We start from the raw sequence: 22,544 nt of genomic DNA, 5'->3' as shown, positions 1-22,544 counted from the left end.
ATGCTGCTCTTTCCCTGTAAATATAGTGTAGTAGTCTTTCCATGTACCAAATAAACACAGAATACCTTAAAATCCCTAATGGGAACAATGTTGTGTTATTTCCACACACAAACAAAATATTTTGTGATAACTGCCAGATCTGCAAACTAGCCTGAACTGTATTTGGAAATATGTAGCTACTATATCACAGAAATAAAATGATACTGAGTTTAAAAGCTATTCTGATAAATTGTGCTTTTAAATATTTTAGGAGAAATTTCAAATGTATATTACATACAATAGCTGTCCAAAGGTAAAAGTTTCTTTTTGCAGTTTATTTCTTTTGCTATCCCACTATTACGCTGCATACAGCTGGCTGACATAAGCTAAGAACTTCCGAGGCCAACATGGCCAACAGTGCCATTTTATCATAGGTTCATGCATGGACCTGCAACAGTAATTTTAAGAAATGTACCAGAGCCCTCCACTATACCCATTAAAAACTATTACTTGGCAGAATACAACTCTGGATAAATGTGACCTTGCAGAATTTTTATTTTGCTTACCAAAATACCACTATACAAGCACAAACTACACATTGCTACATTCTTACTTGAAACTTGTTATTCTTAATACCTCATTGTTGCCATAGTCACTATCTTGACGCAGAAAAATATTGAATGTTTTTGACATATCAACAGAATATAATTAAAATACTGAGGAATGCAACGAGTTTATGCACTTGGTTAGCTGTAGCATGCAAGTCTTTTAGTGCACTAAATGACAGTGGGATTTGGTCGCTGCTTTAGAGAAGATCTACTACCATATTACCAGGTACAACTACCAAATTAATCAAACTTAATTTATATTCAATAACATAAAAATCCATAGGTTTCAAACAAAATATTTTAAGCACAAAATACCTAATACACCTAATACCTAATAAAATACCTTTGTTGAAATCATATGCCATCATTTTGGTCTAATGTCTGACATTCAGCCAACCAACTGCTGGCTATACACTGGAAATAAGGTGTGTTTATATCCAAAAATGAATCAATCAAACAAACTGACTGCATCGCAATGCCTGACAGGAAATCAACAGATTGTACTTTCTTCTATTCCACTGCTTGTCCATAATCCAAAAAATTTCCGGAATTTAGCTTGTTTTTTTTAACATATTATGTGACATTTACATTTATTCATTTAGCAGACGCTTTTATCCAAAGCGACTTACATAGGTTACAGTTCTTTACAATGTTATCCATTTATACAGCTGGATATTTACTGAGGCAACTGTGGGTTAAGTACCTTGCCCAAGGGTACAGCAGCAGTGTCCCAGCGGGGATCGAACCGGCAACCTTTCGGTTACGAGTCCTGCTCCTTAACCACTATGCTACACTGCCGCCGTGACAAAAATGTATGCCTGAATTGCTGATATTTAACATATGACTTATACATAAACAATATAGCCGATGGTAGCTGATTAGCAAATTAAATGACCATGTTGCCTTTTGATTCAAACTGTGTCTTCCGTAGAACATGGAATGTAAAAGGATTTGATAGAATGTATAAGATGAAACTTAAAATACACAATTTGACGGTTTAAGAAACTCCAGTCAAGAGTTGGAAATTTGACATTACGTACATCGCTATATTCTTCCATACACATACTGCTATGCAGTTATAGGCAATCTTGGGAAATTTCTTTTCCAAAATGCTGAGAGAAATCCAAATAAAACTGAGTTTGTGCTAAAAAAACATGATAGCACTCACATGATTATCCACTTTAGCTAAGAGGTTTAAGCTTTGAACTATTCTCCGACTACCAAATCTGACAAAAATCCTAACCTCATTTCCTTTCTAGTAAAGTAAGCTAATTGTATCGGTGATAAATTGTTTCAGTGTCATAAGGATTTGTATAAGCAGATAAAGGGTATTGCTAGGGCACCAAACTACTGAAATTATATGTTGGGACTTTCTGAAATAACCACCCTTGGTTACTGTGAACTTCTATAAACAAAATATCATCTATCACAAATGCTACATAGATGATGCTGTTCCTTTGGACAGGACCCTTTGAGGTATGTTTTGATTTAAGTTGAATTAAGTAAAAAAGTGAACTTCTCACTTTCAAAGCTGAATATGATTATCATTGGGTAAATGTTTTAGATGTATGTATTGCCAAAGACATTCCATGGAAAGAAAAGCATTCCCCAAATCAAATTATCCTTTGGGAAACACATATAATATTACACATACAACTGATTTACAAAAGGGGTATGTTGACGAAAGGTTAGATTTCTACAGAAGGTCAACAACAAACTTCAAATTTCAAGATCCAAAACTTAGAAAAAGAGAAATTATTCATCAGTAATTGGTATCCCGATTTTTTCCTCATAATATCAAAGAACTATCAACAGTAAACAACAGATATGGACAATGCATACAGCATAACACTACAACTACATTCAACAGTATCAAGCATCCATGGTGAAAAAGTGGCAAACAAAATACAAATTTTTGTGTAGGATTACATACTCAGGAATAGTGTATATAATAAAATGCCCATCCAGCAAAGTTGGAATGATAGTAACAATGATATCAAAATAATGGCAAGAGCATTTATGGTATGTATAACAGAATACTGCTTAGCCATTTGCACCCACGCACCACCTTACCATGGTATCTACAACTTAAAACTACCTACCTTAGCTACTAACTAACAATCATATCCATGAACTAATTTCCATTCTTACTGAAGGTCTACCTTGTGTGAACCACACATGTACTGGTGATAATGAGCCATCAGTAACAATTGTGAATATGTAAAAATTGAGGTTACCAAAATGCGGGATTGTATGTCTTGAGAAAAGTTTTGTGGATTTAACCATCAATATGAACACATCTTTGAAAAAGGAAATGAAGACTATACAGGGACGTTACATTTCTTAATTTTGAAATGGACACTAATTCATGAACAACAGAGCCAGCAGTGATGTTCTGTGCTCCTCCCACATTGTTGTGTCAGCAAGAACATGGATTCCATGGCTGACTTATCCACGACTTTACCCTTGGTGAATCCTAAGCACTGATATTCATTTCCGCTTAAGTCTGATCCAGATAAAGGCACAATGCTCCACAAAGTTTCAGTGACGGGGGGAAAAAAAAAAAAAAAAACAGGAAGACCCATCAACAATCAACCCCTTGGAAAAACATCCAAGCAACTTCACTACCTTGCTTGATAATCATATACACTAGTGTATAGCTTAGGTATACTGGAAACAGTAGGATTATGTCTGCATAAATAAAATGGATGTTGATAGCTGGATCAAATATATTTCTCCTCGCTACAGCCTAAATAAGGCCTCTATCTCAAAGTCAAAGACTGCACAGCAGCCACAACACAATATTAACATTACACACCCACATACACACAAGGACATGCACACAGAGGCAAACGACATGCTGGACATGCTGGGGCCATGTGACAGGAAGTGTGTTCAAAAAAAAAAAAAAAAACCCAAACAGAACAATGAGATCATCACATAGTGAAGGGATTCTGTTTGCCTTTGAACGTCGGTTACTGTGTATCTCAGTACAGGAGCATCTCTTTTGTCTCCGCATACAACCCGGACGCTTTTTTTTTTTGGTGTTTTTTTAAACACCCATACAAAGGGGTAAAGGGTGGGAGGGCTGCAGGTTTTCTTAAGCCACAAAAGGGACCATTTCTCATTTGATACTAATCCCTCCATCAATGAAAGAAAGACACCTTCTTTGAGTTGAGTCTCTCTCTCTCTCTCATTTTCTCTCTTTCTGCAGTGAGCCTGAGTTATAAATAGCTCTCCCTCTCTTTCTCTGCCTCCCCTTTTACATAAGTGCACAGTGGGGGGAGGGGGAGCACTTCCGGTCTTGCAGTACAGCCTTGCATCTGATCCACAACACAGGCGGGTGGGTGTGTGGTGGTGGTGGTGGGGGGGCGAGTCTGACCCCCCCCCCCCCCCCCCCCCGAATGCAGAAAACCCCCCTCTCCCCCGTCTGACTGCAGTGCCATCTCCCCCAGCCACTCGCATCGCGGCGTTTTAATCAGGTTCGAGACGAGAAGAGAGGGGGGTTTTCACCACATACGGCCCATCGTCACGCCGCCAGTCTCTAATGACACCGCTCTTGAGGAGCCCCCACCTTACAGGAACTCCTGCGTCATGTGACTGCAGCACGCCTCACAACAGAGGCGGGACTGGCAGAGATCAAAAGGAGGATAAGACCATAGAGAAAGAGGAGTTGTACAAGGGAAGAGGAAAAGGAAGGCGATCTTATTATTCCCTCATAAAAATCTTGTCAGGCGGACATTAAGACTCGTACACAAACATGTACACAAAAAACACACACAACACTTCACATAAACCTGAATACACGCATCTAATATCCATTTTTGCTGTCGCTTGATAATTGCACGGGGTTTCACAGGGAAGTTGTTCAGTTAGAGTGAACAGGACCTGCCCACCCCACCAACCCCAGAACTGATCAGGTTCCAGCCAAAGTACTGAGGGGATATACCCAGCACACAATTTCCAGCTCTGAATAGGAGGTGACAGTGTGTACTTACTACTGTGCACAGTCGATCAGCTGATACTCATTGGATCTCTCGAAGCAAGCCTTTACCCCTTCATCCTGCCACAGGGTCTTTGTGTGTTCATAAAATTCCTGCCAAAGATAAGAGAGAGAGAGAGAGAGACTGCTGGGTGCTCAAGGAAAACACTTCAGAACTGCACGCCTGTGGCTCTTCCCTGAGAGACCAAGACCTAGGGGCTGAGAGGAAAGGTGGTGGTTACTGGTAATGTCTTTAAACACCAAGAATTAAAGAATTTTTTGCCTTTCTGATTGGCTCATATGGTGACCTCCCGCAATCTGTATTGGTCATTTTAAGGTTATTCAGGCTTTTTTTTCCTGATCAGGGTGGGGCAACCAAATCGAATGTTTTTCTAAATAAGACTTCCTTCAAAATACAAAAAATAAATAAACACATAAAGCAAATAATTAATTAGCTTCATGAAACCCTGAGCATTTCAGTGAGTTTTCTCCCGAAATATGTAAAGCCTTGACTTAAGGATTACCCTCATTTTCTACGTAGGAAAACCACAAATTGCAATTAATCAGTGTTGCACACATGTATTGTTTCATATTTTCAAACCTCTTTGTCTTCATCTGTTGCCTGATCTTGCACACACACACACACACACACACACACACACACCTAGGTGCAACTCAGATCTTAAGTAAAAAAGCTTTAATTCTTACTGAATTTTTTCATTAAACAATTTTACAGTGTGCTGCTGTGCACTGCTTGTCACAAAAGCGCTGGCTGCAGTAACACTTAACCTTTTATATTCAGTATCTATCTGTAAAGAAATCTCAGGCATATGATTGGAGTGCATTTTGAAAAATGCCTTAATTTAGATCCTCTCTCCTATCTGGTCAACTGTACAAATCTACACCCCCTCCAAAAAGGAGCACTCACTAAGTGTCACAGTAACAGAGGCTTCCTTTATAATCAGTCACATGCACTTTAAGGGGGGAAAAAAACCTTCGGCAGTAACTCCTTATTACATTACTGTGGCCAACCCACAATCCTCTGGGCTGCAACTGAATGCTATATTGTTTCCCTCTGTCCACAGGCTTGTCGGCATGGCAGTATTTCTTATTTTCTTTCTTGTAATCAAAGATGGTCTTACAAGAGGAGACAGAAAGATACATTTGCTTTGAATATCTTACTGTGTTCTGGTGCTTGGTCTTGCACAGAGTACTTTTCTGGACAACCATCAACATGAAATGCATCATAAAACCAGGAACATACCACCATATAAACTCATACAGTAAATTTGTAGTTACACGAACAGTATAAAACTAGAGATGTGGTGAATAACAAAACCATGGTCAAGCTAGTGCCAAAACAACTAACCTAAACACTCCAGAAATTTAGGAGGGTGAGGACCAATAACAAGATCCTGGCCCTGGTTAGACATCAGAGCACTGGACTGTATAACCAAGAGCAGAAAACATAAAAGACTCACTATGTTTCACTTTGTGCTTATGTTGGAGACCTCACTGGGTCTCTTGGTGCCCAGCTTTAAGCATGGATGAGTTTTGTAAAGCTGAATTTGGAGCAGAGGAAATGACAGTACACAGGAGGATGCTGTATAACCTCTGAATCTGACATGGGCCAAAGTAAAATAGGTGACTCTCCTTACCACCGAAGAGAAACATTTCTCAACACGCAGAAGTACACATTTGGTTCTGTAATACAAAATAACTGGCAAAACAAACTCCGGCAGAAAATAATGAAACGTTTTTCAGAGCTTTTAAGCCCACTGCAATCCTGAAATGCGCCGCCGAGGGGAATGGGCGTTTGAACCGCAGCAATCCAGTACGTGGCCCACCAGCCCACGGACCTGGTGACTGACAGAAGCCTCTCTGAGCGCAAAGGGTTACATGGGGGGGGGGGGGGGCAAAAGAGGAGGAGAGGAGACAGATAAGGACAATGAATAGAACGGTTCAGCCAGTTCGCGGAGAAATGGGCGGCATTGTCCTCGCACAAGGCATGGCTGTTGCGCAGCGCCCGCTGCCCTGGCCCGGGCTCTCTGCTGTCTTCACAGCTGCCCCGCCCTGATGGAGGCCGGCGCGCTGGGTCCGCTTGGCGCAAACCAACGTGCTGCTGGATGGCCTGCCGGGCTTCGACCCATGGCCTGACGCTCACCGGCTTTGGGCTTTACGGACCGCGCCGAGGCATGATCTTTCCAGATCTGGTGTGCACACGTACTATTCTCAACAAGGCCGAAGAAATGGTAAACACCTCTGCAGCTCCTGCGGGTCACATATGTTTGTATACATGCCGGTGACACAGCCCTCCTCACTCCTAACCTAATCTCTCTCTCTCTCTCTCTCTCTCTCTCTCTCTCTCTCTCTCTCTCTCTCTCTCTCTCTCTCTCTCTCTCTCTCTTCTCTCTCTCTCTCTCTCTCTCTCTCTCTCTCTGCTTCTCCCTGCCTCTCCCCTCCCATAAGCAAAGCGCAACTCAGTCGACCAGTCAGACCGGTTCCCAGCAGGCCCTGAGGGGAAGCAGCGGAGAGAGGAGGGTGGGGCCGCTGCCTATCACTCCGTCCCTGCCACAGTATCCTCCCTGCCCAAGTGCGCGCCCTCACTGTTCTCACGAAACGTCTCGACATCACGCCGACTCTACCAGCTGGACAGTTCAGAACAGCACCGTGGATTCAACATGCACTCAGTGATTTAAGACCCCACGCAGAGACTATGTATGAATCGCACACTAAACACACTAAACAGTGCACGGGGCCCAATGTTTTATTTTTAATACTTGTTTAATACTTGTTTAATACTTGATGTGGGGTGTTATCTACAGGGTAGGCAGGAAACAGTTCAGACAGTAACTAATCAAAAATAAAGCAATGTGGATGAGAAACTGTAGTGAAACTCAGGTATGTAAATGTCACATACCTACAAAAACAGCAGCTAACGTTAGAATTAATGTCTAAATCATTGTGCAGTTCCTAAAATTCACTGGACACAAAAACCTAACATAAAACTTGGACTCTGCTAATGGCAGTTGTTGTCCAGAAGCTACCGTTTTTGGGGGTATTGCTATGTTGTGTGAGAAGTAGCCATAGCGAACACAAAGAGAGTCATGGGATTGGGCAATCTTCTAGTGAGGGGAATCACGGGATTGGGCGATGTGCTGGTGAAGGCCGACTGCAGCTGCTCAACAGTCAACACTAGTTTAAAACTAGGTACAACCAGGAAGTATAAACGAGTGTTCCCTATGCTGATAGGGACACTGCCCTTGGCCCCAGAAAGAGCACTATTTTTAAAACCCAGTTATTCCAAGCTCAAAGAAAGACAATGGTAGCATCTGCTGAGCTCCGAGAAGCCAAATTTGTTTTTATCCAGAAGTTGTTAGCACTTTCAAATCTACCTAATTTCCACAATTTAATTTGTTGTGTCACGGTAAACACTTGGAAGGACATGGCTATTTTCAGATATCCAAAGTGCAACTTAGAAACATACCATCTAAACAAGATAACACCTTCAGAAAGTTACTTTTTTGATCATTCCATTTCTCCAGAAATGCTTTCTACAATTATGACACACAACATTTTGTACTTTCTTATAATAATTTTAATCTAAATATCAACTTGTGAATCACATATGAATGTTAAAAGCTCTGAATGTTGCGCTTCACAGGTAAGCACTTGCAAACTTAAATACTGACAGATTAAACTGAATATACACCTAACAATCTGTCTATTTCTTTAGTCTACCACATTTTGCTTACTCAACTTTTACTGACATATGATCCAATTTACAATCAGGTTTTCAAGTAAGCATTCATCTCACCATGTGACTAATCTGATTTCGCACGTTCACTGCAATTCACTGCAAAAAATGCTGGGTAATATTACAAATTCTGTACTTCTCACTGAACAGCTTTAATAGGTCTTCTTGATCATTCCTGAGGAAAAGATCACGGTTCTAACCTCTAGGTATGAAACGGAGAAAAAAAACCCACCTGCTGTCTTAAACTTATAACATGACTGGCAGAAGGCAACTGTTCTACTCAGATGAAAAATACTATGCATAAAAAGGCCAGAGTAAACTAAATTACAAGAGTCAAAGATTAGTAAAAGTAGTATATGTTTGATTTAATTTGCTTTTTTTGTAGTCTATAGATTACATGTAGAACATAGTGGTAGTACTCCAGGGTTAGTTTGGAGAGTTGACCACTCCAAGGCACATAGACCTAGACATCATCATAAAACTACTGAAAACAAATAAACCATACAGAGTATGAATGCTACATGAATGCTATGGTAGAAGGACAGCCTTTTCTTTGAGGATAGGGATTGTGTTAATTATCGATGCCTAAGGTTACAGGTAGCAAAATATGGCTAAATAAGACAAAAGAACCACACTGAAATAAAGGCTATAGAGACATCCTTCAATTAGTCCTACAAATGACTTCAATTAAAAAAAAAAAAACTGCATTACTGATATTTTTTTCATGACTTGCCATGACAAATAACTGCAACTAAGGAGCAAATCACAATGTTCCCTGAATGTTGATCTGTCCAAGTAATCACCACCTTGTTATTTCTATGCGCTGTTAACAAAAGTTGGTGTCAAGAATGATTGCTACAGGATATGTATAATATTTACACTTCGAGGTATAATATTTAAAATTCCAAGAGTATAATTAAGTAATATCTGATTATACTGTATGTGGGTTGTCAACATCTAGTTAAAGGAACAGAATCAGAGTCATTTTTTAACAATTAATATGAGTAGACATTCGTAATATATTTTCAATCAATGGCAACTCAGTTTTAAATGGCCACTATATGCTTTTGGGTTTTTGCCTGTTAGATTACAATTCTTTGTGAGAAAAAGGCCTGAACACCACTTATATTTTGAAGCAGTTTGATGTTTTTCTATGTTTTTTGTAATGCAAGAGTTTAGCTGACTAGAAAGTCCTGGAAAATAAACTTTTTCTACAGCTAAAATATTTATTGTAGCTATTTGTCTTGAGCTGAGCTGTTACATATTAAAACAAAAATTAGGATTATTAGGAAACATTACTAGGATCCAGCTTGGCAAGCTACAGTAGATAGCTAGCTTCTGCATAACTTTTAAACTCAATATGCTATACATCGCCACACCTCTGACTGCATCAGGTTCCACTGACCAAAAAAAATAAATTACCAGTTTTACTAAACTTGCCAGTTGGTGCTAAAAATATTGGTTGCAACTTTCAAGCAAAGGTTTTTTGCATGTGCAAGCAGTAATTTAGCTAAATGTGTCTGGAGGCGTACCTGGAATTAAAGATGTCTGAAGCTTGTTAACTTGTTAACTAAACTCTCGTTAACTATTATACCATATTGTCTGGTGGAATAACTAGCTATATTAAAGGGTGATAACAAGCTAGTTGTAAAAAAAAAACAATAGACACAGTAAACTATGATAGCTCTATTTTGCAGAACGTACATTTCGAGAATTCTTCTTATATATAAATGAATTGCTTGCAATCTTTCTGTTTCATCAGGGTATGGTTGGCTTCAGAATGATTAACTACAATTCCCCTTTTGGGATGCTTTTACATCCCTTGACCTTGAAATATAATTGACACTTACAGGACAAAATGCAGATCCCTAAAGCAACTGCACATTCAACCTTGCTTGGAGCACCTGTATCCTCTATCAGCTCTGGCACAGCGATACCATAGAGCATGCGATCGCCGTGCGTCTTCTACAGTGCATTAATACAGAGGGCGTACCACTGGACAAAGCATTGCTATGCAACACAAAGAGGTCCATCTGAACCTAGGAGGGAGCAGAACCGAGGCTGATGAGGGTCTCTACCTGCTTCCAGGCTGAAGCCAGTGCAGGTGGCTGGAGACCAGTCTGCAGCGCGGTGGGGAATTCCAGTGACTAAGAGGTGTGGTCCCAGAGAGAGCCATCGAGGGTTATTAAGCACAATCAGTGTTAATGAGTGGCATGGGGAGGCAGCACGCTTGACTCTCAGGTGAGAGCCTCATTCAATTACCCAAACAGCTTCCCAGTGGGAGTGTACCTGCTAATTACCGTCACCGCAGAGCAGAGCTATAGGCCTCATATGGATTGTGTCTCAATATGTCACTTAAATGGGTGCCATTCCCCAGCCCCTTTGGAGAACCCTTCATTTATATTCCGTACTAACAACCTAAACAACTGTAACTGCCACGATTTTAGGAAAGCGCTGGCGAACATTTAAAGGGTAGAAGCCATGCTTGTACTATCGAGGTTCATTAAGGTGAAGACTTTGACTTGGGCCCAGAGGATTCCGGTACCTAGACTGACATGAGACAAATAGCTGAGACTTAAACTGAATATGCAAGAACTTAGCTGGAAGTTGTCAATTGTAGATAGGAGGGACCAAGCCACACAAACCCCTTACATAAAGAGTTCAGAAGTAGGGGGAAATGAATCCAAAAAACAGGAAAGGACCCCTAACCCCAGACCCTTTTTCATCCTTCTTTAACCCACTTTACAGCCAATCTTGTGATCAGCAAGATGTGTAAAACCCACACACACCCGGTCCCAGTGTGGGGACAAGATCAGACAGCTGTCACTCAAGACTATTCCAGTCTTGCTCATTGGCAATGCACTGACCTAAACAAGACCTTTCTTCCCTTTTGATGTACAGAAATTGAGACTGTTTATGCATCTGTGTGCATGCACCGATACTCACAGATGGGAACTCAAAGTCCTTCTGATTCACTAGATTGAGGATGTACTCGATTCGGAACTGGTTCTCAGGACTGGCTAGCTGGACTGGGGGGGCCAGTGTGCTCATGGCTGTCACTATAGTCTAAAGAAAGAAAGGAAGAGACAAAGGCAGAAATTTATTAAGTAGCTAGCATTTAAATACAAGTCAAGAATGCCAGGGTCTAGTTACAAGTTAATCAAGAAAATTCCACACTGCCCAACCACTAAACATTCCTAAGTTCTTGGATTCTGATACCATGGAAGAATGTCCCATTTTTTGACTCAAATGTCTAGAAGTAGACAGCTCGACACGTGACAGTAAAAGTAAAAGTAAAAATCCTTACACAGTAGAAGGGACTTCCAGTAAAAATGCCCAGAAGCAAGACTATTTGAGATAGGATCAGAACTGTGATTTACAAAAGTATACATATCTAATTTGCTATCTTTGAATATAATTAAATCATAGTTTTCATAGTTAATTCATGGTTCTCATAGGCAAATGCATCACAACTTACCTCAATAGCTTCTTTAATGTTATTTTTAATGTCCTGAATTTTCTGCTTTTTCTCTCTGCAAAGCAAAGACAGGAGAGAATCGGATGAAATTCCAACACTTTCCACGGACCAGTGAGCTGACAGAAAGAGCACAACACAATCGAGAAAAGTTATAACATGGTTGTACCAACAACCACCAGGAGCTGTCATTATTGACAGTAATGCGGTTAGTTGTTGTGCCTTTAATCAGGTTGCTATTTACTCCCACTATGTTACCCTCAGTGTCTGTAAGGGAAAGTTGAGCTCAGAATGCTGGCACTACAAGTGCTCTTGGTCTTATTTTATGTTACATCAGATCCACCGTGTCAGGTATCTTCAGGAGTTTTGGTTTGTTTATAAAAGGGAGCACTAAAGCTTTCTGAGTAGCACCAAGCTCTAAAAATGTACAAAACCTGAAAACAATTTTGGAAACATGGTGAACGCAGACAAGAAATATTGTGACATCCTTCAAACTCAGTCCATTAGGACCATGCATAATCACCATTATTATTATTATATAGTGATTATGCTGATTATTATTACAATTTGTGTTAATGCTGTTATTATCATCTTTATTGCTTCATTTTATTATTTTACCATCATTAACATGACAGTCATTAAGTACTTCAGCAGACACACTCAGTCTGAACAAACATGCACATGACCATTACACATACAATATTATGGACAAATATTTTTAAATAATCCATATAATAACAGCAGAATTATCAATGATGCAGCCATTCCCACACATTAATTAAATACCGCCATCAAAAATAAAGACAAAACATATACCTGTGCGTTTAAAGAAATGTATATTTACAGTAATTATAGAACATATAACCCTCATCACATGTTGTATTACAATTCCATGTTGCTTACATAATTTGTAATTGTCTTCTACCTGTTTCAACAGATGTGCTCAGTTTGCTAAAACTGAATTCCTCAAAATGCAAATGCATTTTATGAAAAATGTTTTTGTTTCGTTTAAACTTGGAACATGACTTAACTTGCCCAAAATCTTACTGGTTGAGTGCAAAAGGTGGGCCTTATACACAATCAATAAACAATAACTAAGAAAGACTTTGGAGAAGTAAAACTCTGGGGTCTGGGGGGGGTTGCCATGCAAAACATTTGCATTGAACAACCTGCCTTTAAAACGACCTTTGCCTTACAAATTGAAAAATGTTTTTTTTTCCTTTCTTTTTACTGTGTGATGATTGCAAAAAAAAAAAAAAAAAACCTGAATCAGAAGCACAATTTCAAGCTTGGAGATAAAACGCATAGAGACCAACAGTAAAAGGTGACAGATGAGGTCACAAGTCACTCTTCAGAGACGTCTTTCTAGCCACTGCAGCAAGTGCTAACGGAAGGAACTTTTCTTTGTTTCAGTGCTCTTCCCTACATAGCGCGTAGCAGGAATGGCCAATAAAACCAGCAGCTCAGAGACCCTAGTTCAATTTGAGGGAGCCACAGATGTGTGAGAAAAGCGAAGGACAGAGCCGACAAAGAGACCCAAATAAACGGAAGAGATGGTGAATGCAGATTAGAAATGATCGTTTATATTTTAGTCTGTACTGTTATGTCAGAAAACTAAGCCTACATGTTTGACAGTAATCTGTGCAGCTCCGGAGTAGTGACATTACCAACCCTATGTTTAAAAACTATCTTCAAATAATTTTAATGTTGTCTTTGATGTCCACCAGTAACCGTATACAGCGATACAGCTACAATGATGGGCACGCTTCTGGTTAGAGTCGGAAAACAGAACAAACGGAATTAACAACAAAATGAAGGGAGAAGTGGAAGAATAAAAAGAGATGGAGGGTAAGTGCATGATACCAGCAAGCAGAGAGAGGGCACACACAGAGGTGAGGAGGGACAAATAAAGAAAGAATAACAGCTAGTGAGAGAGAGAAAGAGAGAGAGCCTGCAGCCTGCCACACAGCCACACCACCCTCTTGCTTATTGGGTTAGGAGGTAGATTGAGAAGGCCCTGTTTACTTTTTCAACATGATAGTCATTAAAAAAAATCACATGGTCCCCACAAAGGGGTGTGTGTGTGTGTGTGTGTGTGTGTGTGTGTGTGTGTGTGTGCACGGATATGTGCGCCCGAGTGAGTGCCTCATTGTGTGCCAGTTTGAGGGCAGCAAAACCACACATGACTGGTCTTGCAGTCTCGCACACAAGTGCCTTGAAGTGTGGACCACAGAGGACAATGATCCTTGGGGTCCCTGTACTTGGTAAAATACATTCCCGTAACCCCATTACAGGGTAATTTGTAAGCCTCAGGAAAGTATGAATGACTTTCATGTTTAGGATTAAAATTAGACTGGCTGTTGCATGTGGCTACACATATGCAGAAATATGCAGGCTTACCATACTGAGGGAAAAAAAAAATCAGATTTTGCCCACTCTCAGAGAATTCTCCTCTTGGGTAAAGGCAAATGTATTTTTGACATAGTCTTTATTACTGTGGGTGGCATCCAGAGAAAGGGGAGGAAATGCGGCAGCCCAGTCATCGTGTTATTAATTCTAAAATATCAGCAACTTGTTCACTCACACATGAGGATCAATCAGCTGATTTTCATTGATATCGGAAAACTACAGGCAATCCATCAAGCCTTTTTTGTAGAGTAGGGGCAAGACAGCTTCAGAATGCATATGCATGATCAACTGATTAAATCTGAAACTGGGATTGAATTCAGTTTTTTTTTTTTTTTGCAGGACTGAAATGTGACATGTCAATATGGCAGGAAATGATGTCACACAACATCTTCAAAGCTACTGCCCCCTTCCACAGACCTCTGCCTTCTGTGGCTCACTCACGCAAGACTGATTTTCAGAGGATTAAACCACAGCAAAATTCCTGAAGATAAAACGAGAAAGGCAATGAAACCGAAGTCTTGGTATGGTATGCCCTGGTATGATACACACTTCAGAAAGACTCACAACAAAAAGAACATCCTGAGATTCTAAAGGCAAGATTTACTGAAAGACTGTATGTTCGCTGTGAGTGGTAGAAACCAACAATAAATGCGCATGGGATGTACTAATTAGTCGTAGTCAGTCAAAGTTGCAATTAAGCACTTTCACAGAGATAGGGAAACTGGGCATTCCATAGTCTACACTGTTTGAGATTCTGTACAACACCTAGAGCATTATGATGAATTAAGGAAACAGAAAATAAATTCTAACCGGAAAAGAACCTGCAACTGAGGTGCTGCACATCACACCAGACCAGTTTGTAATCAAACACTGACTATGCCAGTGGCGTAGCCAACACAGCACCGATCATCATGGAGGCACTCTAATATAATGAATGTGAGTCAAAATTACTTAATGTTTCAAGGGATTTAGCTAAGGCACATTGACAACAACATGTAGTTAAGGATATTGTGTCTTACTCCGAATCCCTAACAAGAGGCATCATTTTTATTTTTACTTTATTTCATAATCAACATATCTGAATAATTTAACTAATGAAAATGTTCATTTAAATATGAAAAAAACATTTACGTTACAATGCCCATTATATCCATTCATTTGTAATTCCACTGAAGAATATAAGAATCACATCTTCCTGGCTGGATGCAATTACAATAAGCTGTAGTTGTCCACTGTAGTTGTAAACTAAGCAACAAGAAGACGCTAAATGGAGCTTCCTTGGAATCTTGGGAGTTTTCTGGAATTCAATTTTACTACTACAAAAAACAGCCTTAAGTCTTATTATAGGTGGCAGACATAAACAGACACTTGTTGGATTGTTATAAACAAAGAAACAGGCAATATTAAGTAGTCTTTTCAAAAACAATGACGTGTATTCTTGAACCATAAAACATACAGACATATCTGCCCCCAAATATCAAGTGTTTCTAAAGCTGCCTGATATTTGCCTTTTATCAGTACAAATTACAAAAAATAGCCGTACCGTACAAGGTTTAAAAGAATTAAAAATAGGGCGTTTCTTCAAGTGAACACGTAACTATCTGCTTTCCAAAACAGTCCTTTGTTATATTCGTGCTGCCCCTTTCACTTTAGAATATCTGGTCTTAAGTTTATTTTATTCTCTCTGCTAATCTCTCCCCAAATAAATTTTCTTCTTTCCTCCGGCCGGTCTCTCATATTCTGCTTCCTGCTTCACCTTTTATGTCCCTTCCTGAGCTGGCTCTGTTTGTCCGTTATCGTTTCTGCATCATTCCTTGAGGACTGTGCAAATAAAACACATACAAGTACAAACACGGACCGGGCTCCAGAGTGGCTCAGACGGCAAGGGGCTCGTCTTGAGAGCAGGCCGAGCTCTTCGGCCACGTCACGACCAGGAGCCCAGCAGCGGCCAAACAAACTGGCTTTGCTCCAGCAAGGACAGGGGTGGTTCGGCCGGCCAGGGTTCCCTCATTACATCACTCTCTCAGCACCTGGTGAGTCATCAGGCATCTGCGAGCTGCTCTGATGACATCAGTGGAGTAGCACTTATCCTCTGGTGAGCTCCCACTTCACTGCAGTCCACCGTGAGACTTACAGTGTCAAAAACTAGCCTTGTGCTGAAGTACCGGATTGCTTGCCTCATATTGTGTCGTATTAGCAAGACAAGATTAAGTAGTGATTGGCAATTACTAAAGATGGGTGAAAAAGGGGATACAAGCAGAGAAACTACTCATAACTGAAAGTGTTGATGTGAATGGAAAGGAGATGAAATCCCCTCACCAGATGAATTGTTGCTGCAATCTTACTACTCACTATACACACAAACATTTTCTGACCACACTGTGTTAACCGCATAATGTGAAGCAACTGTTTTGTGAAGCACTTTCCTGTGGAATTACGACAAAACAATACAGGACACTGAGTGAAACATTACATCACTTGAAACAAACACTGCTTTCATATGACCGACTGGTAGAATAAAAAATAAAGGTACAGCTTACTGTACACCTGACATAAAAATACACCCATGCAGTACTGCAGTGAATGAGAGATAGCTTCATAAGAAGTTCTGACAGCTCAGTCCTGGTCTGCTCTAAAGATACAATTCAGAAAACTGCATGGATACAGCTTTGCGATATGTTCTAGTTTGTAGTCTTGCTCTGTCTTCACTAAACACCTCTCACCCTAGATGAACTGATAATATGTAGAAACAGCAAACCTTAGTGTGTCTTTCAGCCATCCTCACCTTGACTTTTAATTAGTAATTCACGGAGGTATTCCAGCAGGTCAACAGCATTCAGTGTAAAATGAGGACATTACCATAACTGACATCACTATCATCATCATTATTATTGACTGTTTTCCTGTGTGGTGAAACCATGTGATAACATTCGACCGCCATGAAAGTGCGGCCTTTTCACGGCCCGTGTTACGACGGTACATTTGGAGCGGTTTGCTCCATTGGCACACTCACATCCTCCATAGCTTTCACATTAACGTGTCCTTGACCCAAATGAAGCATTGCCCAAGCTTGAAATTAACCGTGCATCATACAAAGCCAATCAATGAAACTGCATAGTAAGAGATCTACTGTCGCCCAATAGGGCTTCCCCACCCCATTTACCATCCTGACCCAATTCACCAAGAACTTTTCTCAAGAACACGTTCCTGTGCTTGACAGCACACGGCAGGTGCCTTAAGTATGGGTATGCACCACCCATGCATAGCAGTAACAGCAAACAGTAAAATTAAAAAGTTACACACAAACACAGCCAATACTGTTCAGACACTTTACACGCAAACTTCAGCGCTGGCCTGGAAGGGCTGCGGCTGATAAATGATAAAGGTCAATAGGAAACAGCCATACAGTAGAAGCTGCTGGGACACAGGCTTTAGCGGTCATATTGTGCCTGGAGAAAAGGAAATACACTGCTGTCAAACATGATTAAAAGCAGTAGTATCCACCTCATACTGACCATCTCTCACTGTCCTATGTCCAATTTTACCATGACGGGCCTAAAATCGACTGTAGGCCACGCCCAACACCCAACTCAATACACGCAATTTCACAAGTAAAATACCCTCACTTGTAAGCTGCAGCATTGTTTCATATCCAGCTCTAACTCATTCCTCCCACACATAAAGACACACACGCACAGCTGTAAAGCAACACATAGGCTGACAACCTACAGCTAGCTAACTGACTTTCTATCCCGCGGAAGGAGAAAGCAGAACTCCAAACCAATGAGACAGCAATCAGTCCTATAAAGAATATGTTCCGGACGGGTTCTTGGTCTGGTAACAGTTGGCCTAAAAATACAGAGAGCTAAATGTTCGAGAAACTTAATCTCCACTACATGTTTTAAAACACGGTATCTGTCACCTTTTTGCAAACGATAACAAACACAAATTATAAATGGCATGTGACATTCAGGTGTGCTGTTCAGCGGGTTGGCGAGTGAAAAAAGCTTTATATGTTTAAACCAATTAAGTCTGTCCATGATGTAAGAAAATAAGCCATGGTTCTTCTACGGCAGTATCAGCTAAGTGAGTGAGTAATTATAATCTGAGACAGCCATATTCTCAGTGTTCAGTTTTTCACTCCACTTATGTAGATAGCCATGTAGGCAGTTGATTTAAGCTTTTGAGTAATTCAAAAAAGTTTCTGAGGTGAAACTGCAAATATTTTCAATTCATCCATCCATCTTAAGGGCACTGCTTTCCCTTCCATAATTGGTCACAAGGGAGACAAAATTCACTTTTGGGACCATATGACCACATAATTTTCTTGTATTATCAGCTTTCCAAATGTAACAAATCCAACAGCTGCACCCACTCTCTAAACAACCTGATGATGATAAAAAAAAAAACAATGCAGGCTCTATAGTCATTACACACCTCTGACAAACAATATGACAAAATGTCTGTTGAAACCACAGAAATTGTCTGTGGTTTCAGAGAGCGTACTCTCAGAGTATGGATGGCACTCAGGAGCGTGGGCAACAAAACATAGCTTTCCTGGCTGGCTCAGTTAACACAATTCCTATGCAACTTGTACTGCAGACAAGACTTTCCGCAATTCTCACTGTACTTGGACAAACAGGGAAATGCAGTTAAATAAGCTTCATGTGAGAGCAAAGTAAAAAAAGAAAAAAGAACCATGGTTTGGCTCTGGTTGAACAGGAGAGTTGCATCTAGTATTTTCAACTTTCTCTTTTTTTTTCCCCAAGGCACTCCTCAGCCAGGCAAGCTTCTCTATACAGTAATAGAGAGTGGTTCCTGATGGTACAGATAGCAATTTCAATCCCAGGAACACACAGGCAGCACACTGCTGCACACACCTGTAAAAGGGTATTGACATGCGCTCCAAAGACATACCTACATCTCTTACTGGGGGTGTGTTAAAGCTAATATTAAAAAATAAATAAATAAAGTGAAATCCAGTTAGACCAAGGGTGTGAATCACAGGAGGATCAGAGGTAAGACCCAGATGGAGAGTGAGATCAAGGTAATCCAGGGACAGCCAGAAAACTCCCTTGAAATGTTTCACTGTAAGTTCATTAAGAATGGTTCCACAAATCCACAGGGCTGCATTATCTGAGCGTATATCACAAGTTTGGTTAAACTAACTGAAAACACAAGCAGCTGGGAAGGTGAGGGGATAAATGCAGAGAAACAATTAAAACACAAGAGTAAAATATGTTTTTAAAAAGTAAATAGTCCCCTTTTTGTCATGGAACAATGAGGTAACAGCTCCTGCCATTGCAAAATCCCAAGAAGTAACAATTGGCTCTTGCCAATCAGAGGTAATGACACTTGACAACCTCCACAAGAGTGAGAGTCAGCCATTTTCCTAGACATATGAGCCATTTCAAATGATCAAAGCAAGGACAAAAATAAGGGAAAATTTGCACAGGTTTAGGCACAACAGGATTAAATTCCACTTATTTATATAACAGTCATATAAATTAAAGCCTGACAATGCTCCCACTTTCAGCTTAAAGTTGCACTGATTAAAAAATTGCTATATGATAGCATGGACCTAAACATTTGCATGATTGCAGAGACAGAAAAACCTTTACATTCTCAAAGAAGGAAATTGCATTTCAGCAATCTGATGAAGAGGAGCACACTTATTCAATAGTACAAATGTGAATTAAATATGCAAAAGGAGGGGAGCTTATTCGGCCATCCACACATTGATCTGTTTAAAAACTGACAGGGGCCATGCTACTTAGAGAAATCGAATAATAATATACCTGACAGTTTATAAGCAAGAGTGTCAGCCTATTGCATTTTACCCAGAAATGTACTGTTCTAATGATCTGCAACAGGTGATAAACAGGTGATTAATAATATTTGGCTAATAGTTTGTTAATCAGCCTAATCTCATTTTTTACTGTTTTTGTTTAGTTTCATGTGTAATTTGGACATTCCAAAAATGGTGTCCTTGTGCTTGAAGAATTTTGTCATTACTCATTGCAGCACTGTTAAAGTTCCTAAACTGATACGCTAACTTATTGTATGCATACATAACTTGCTTTGACTGAGATGTCCAGTTTAGCCATTTGTGTTATGTTCTATAATAACTTCCTAATTGGTTTTGAAGTTTGCACTGTTTCTTGAATGTTACTAGCCAGTAAGAAAAGGTTAGCCTCTTACTTTCAGTTTAGAGCAAACAAAACCAACCACTCAGACCAAGTATTAAGTTTTTCCTTTTCCTGATGCAGCAGCAGGAAAATCAGAAATAAGCATGTCTTATTTTCTTACTTCTTTCTTGCTATTTTCTTACTTACTGAAGTAGCTAGCAAGTTAAGTGAGCTAGATACACAGGTTTGACATAAAATGACACAGTAAGACACATTTTTGCACCACATTAAGACTGGACTGTACCTAGGTTTTAGCTAGGTAGCTGATTGCTTAGTTTAATGTACCAGATTGTTCAGTTCCTTTAAAGGATTCATTTTCTTCCATTAACAGACTAACCTTTGGGATAGGATACTTGCAGCTAACTTCCCTTGCTTTCAGAACTTGAACCCAGTAATATGGAGACTTTTGACTGTACACATTAAGTATTACACTCCAGCATGAACGAAAATTAAAAAAGGACAAGTAGGCAGTAACCTAACTGTCCTCCTTCACAAGCTATTTACACTAAACACATCAATAAATATGCAGGGCACAACAACCTCAGGGTAGCCGGAAGGAAGAGGAACAAAAAATTCAGTTATAAAATGAAACTTTCATTGATTAGTCAGTCCAATTTTTAAAAAATCGCTACACTAATATATCTGTATATGTCTACACAAACACAATGTAATGCTGTAGCCATAGATCATCATTAGGCTGATGTGTGTAAGTAAATATGATATATGTATACTGCTCTAACAGATAAACCCTGGGCACTTTATCTGTGCAAAAACTTTGCAAAACAAGAGCATCTGTAAAATTAATATAAAAATAAAAATCAGTTAAATCTGTAAAATTAATATACAAATAAAAATCAGTTAAATCAGTAAAATCTTCCCAAAGTTAATGAATCCCTTATTAATTATACTCATTTATGCAGAAAACTGTCCCTGTCTCTGCCAAATTATTTAAGCTATAGATGAGCCACAATCTCTTTGGAAAAAAAGTATAAAGACATGGGCTTTGAGGAAATAAAGGTGGCCACTTTCATACAAGCACACAAAACTAGGCCTATGTCATATCGTGCCATCTGAGTTTAAATTCACCTTCTTTTAGATGGCCAGAAATAAAAAGCTTCTTTTAAACTGAAGTAAGGTTTGTGAACAAATGTATGAAAAAAGAAATGCTTGTCCTTTGAATTGACTCATTTACCAAGAATATGCGTGACAATAATGTTTGTGGGCCCTGAGTGGCTTGGTCGGCAAAGTGTTTACTTTGAATGCAGGCTGAGCCTTTGAGCCCAGGTTCCAAACCGGCCAAGTCATCTTTTGACAATGATCAGGACAGTAGAACAAACAAAAAAACCAAGTCACCCGAGATAGGGACGGACAGATCAGCCTCAGGTACCCTGATTGAGTGATTCGTCTGCCGCCTGCAAGTTGCATGGGTGACATCAGTGGAGTAGCACCTATCCTCCAATGAGCACCCGCTCAACTGTAGTGCACTGTGTGATCTGTAGTGCGAAAAATTTGCTGCGTGTGAGTGTATCAGAAGATTGCATTTGTCTCGCTTCAGTTCTCACAGGGGTTCTCACAGTGAGGTGCGCCTATGTGTACAACTGCAGGTTGCAATATATAGGGCTGCATAAAGGAGAGAAAAGTATATAGAAAAACCAATGTTTGTGACTAGCACAGAACCTCAGTGAGAACTACATCATGGGGAACTATGACTGTATCTGTGTGCACTCAAAGGACTGAGATTCACATACTCCTTTTGCTGTGATGGTTGCAATGTAACTGAGTATATGGCCACCAACTCTTCTCTTTACCTTTTCATTGCCAAATATTGCCTTGACTCCCCAGTGGTACAATGAACCGACCCCAACTGACCTGTGCAGTCTTCAATACACTATACACTACACTATACAATACACTTGTTTACACTACCCCTATATCTTAATGTACTTCTGTTGCATTTACATTTCCTCCAACTGTACCATAGCCCAAGCTGGGACCAGTCTCTTTCATCTCCTACTCTGATATAAGAATCAATGTGGCCAAAAGCTGGCCAAGAGGGAGATGGTGCGTTTATTCTGACAATGCGTAATGACGAATCTCAGTGTTTTCATCTGCGCACCATGGTACATACCTCCCATAAATAATCAAT

At 39.9% G+C, this 22,544-nt stretch overlaps 1 protein-coding gene across 3 annotated transcripts in view; it reads right to left on the bottom strand.

Annotated features, from left to right (window-relative positions):
• The window catches only part of gnas (GNAS complex locus), a 67,953-nt gene that overhangs the window by 16,206 nt on the left and 29,203 nt on the right, over positions 1-22,544 (bottom strand). For all 3 annotated transcript variants that reach the window (XM_036531442.1, XM_036531445.1, XM_036531444.1), the window contains 3 exons: positions 11,805-11,859; positions 11,273-11,392; positions 4,586-4,683 (listed from right to left, as the gene is read on the bottom strand). In XM_036531442.1, the coding sequence (XP_036387335.1) occupies positions 4,586-4,683; positions 11,273-11,392; positions 11,805-11,859 (273 nt within the window). The remainder of the gene's footprint in view (positions 1-4,585; positions 4,684-11,272; positions 11,393-11,804; positions 11,860-22,544) is intronic.

Source organism: Megalops cyprinoides, chromosome 6 (assembly GCF_013368585.1).
Source record: "Megalops cyprinoides isolate fMegCyp1 chromosome 6, fMegCyp1.pri, whole genome shotgun sequence".
Lineage (NCBI taxonomy): Eukaryota > Metazoa > Chordata > Actinopteri > Elopiformes > Megalopidae > Megalops > Megalops cyprinoides.
Note: the sequence above shows the minus strand (reverse complement) of the source record. Positions and strands in the feature narration are given on the sequence as shown.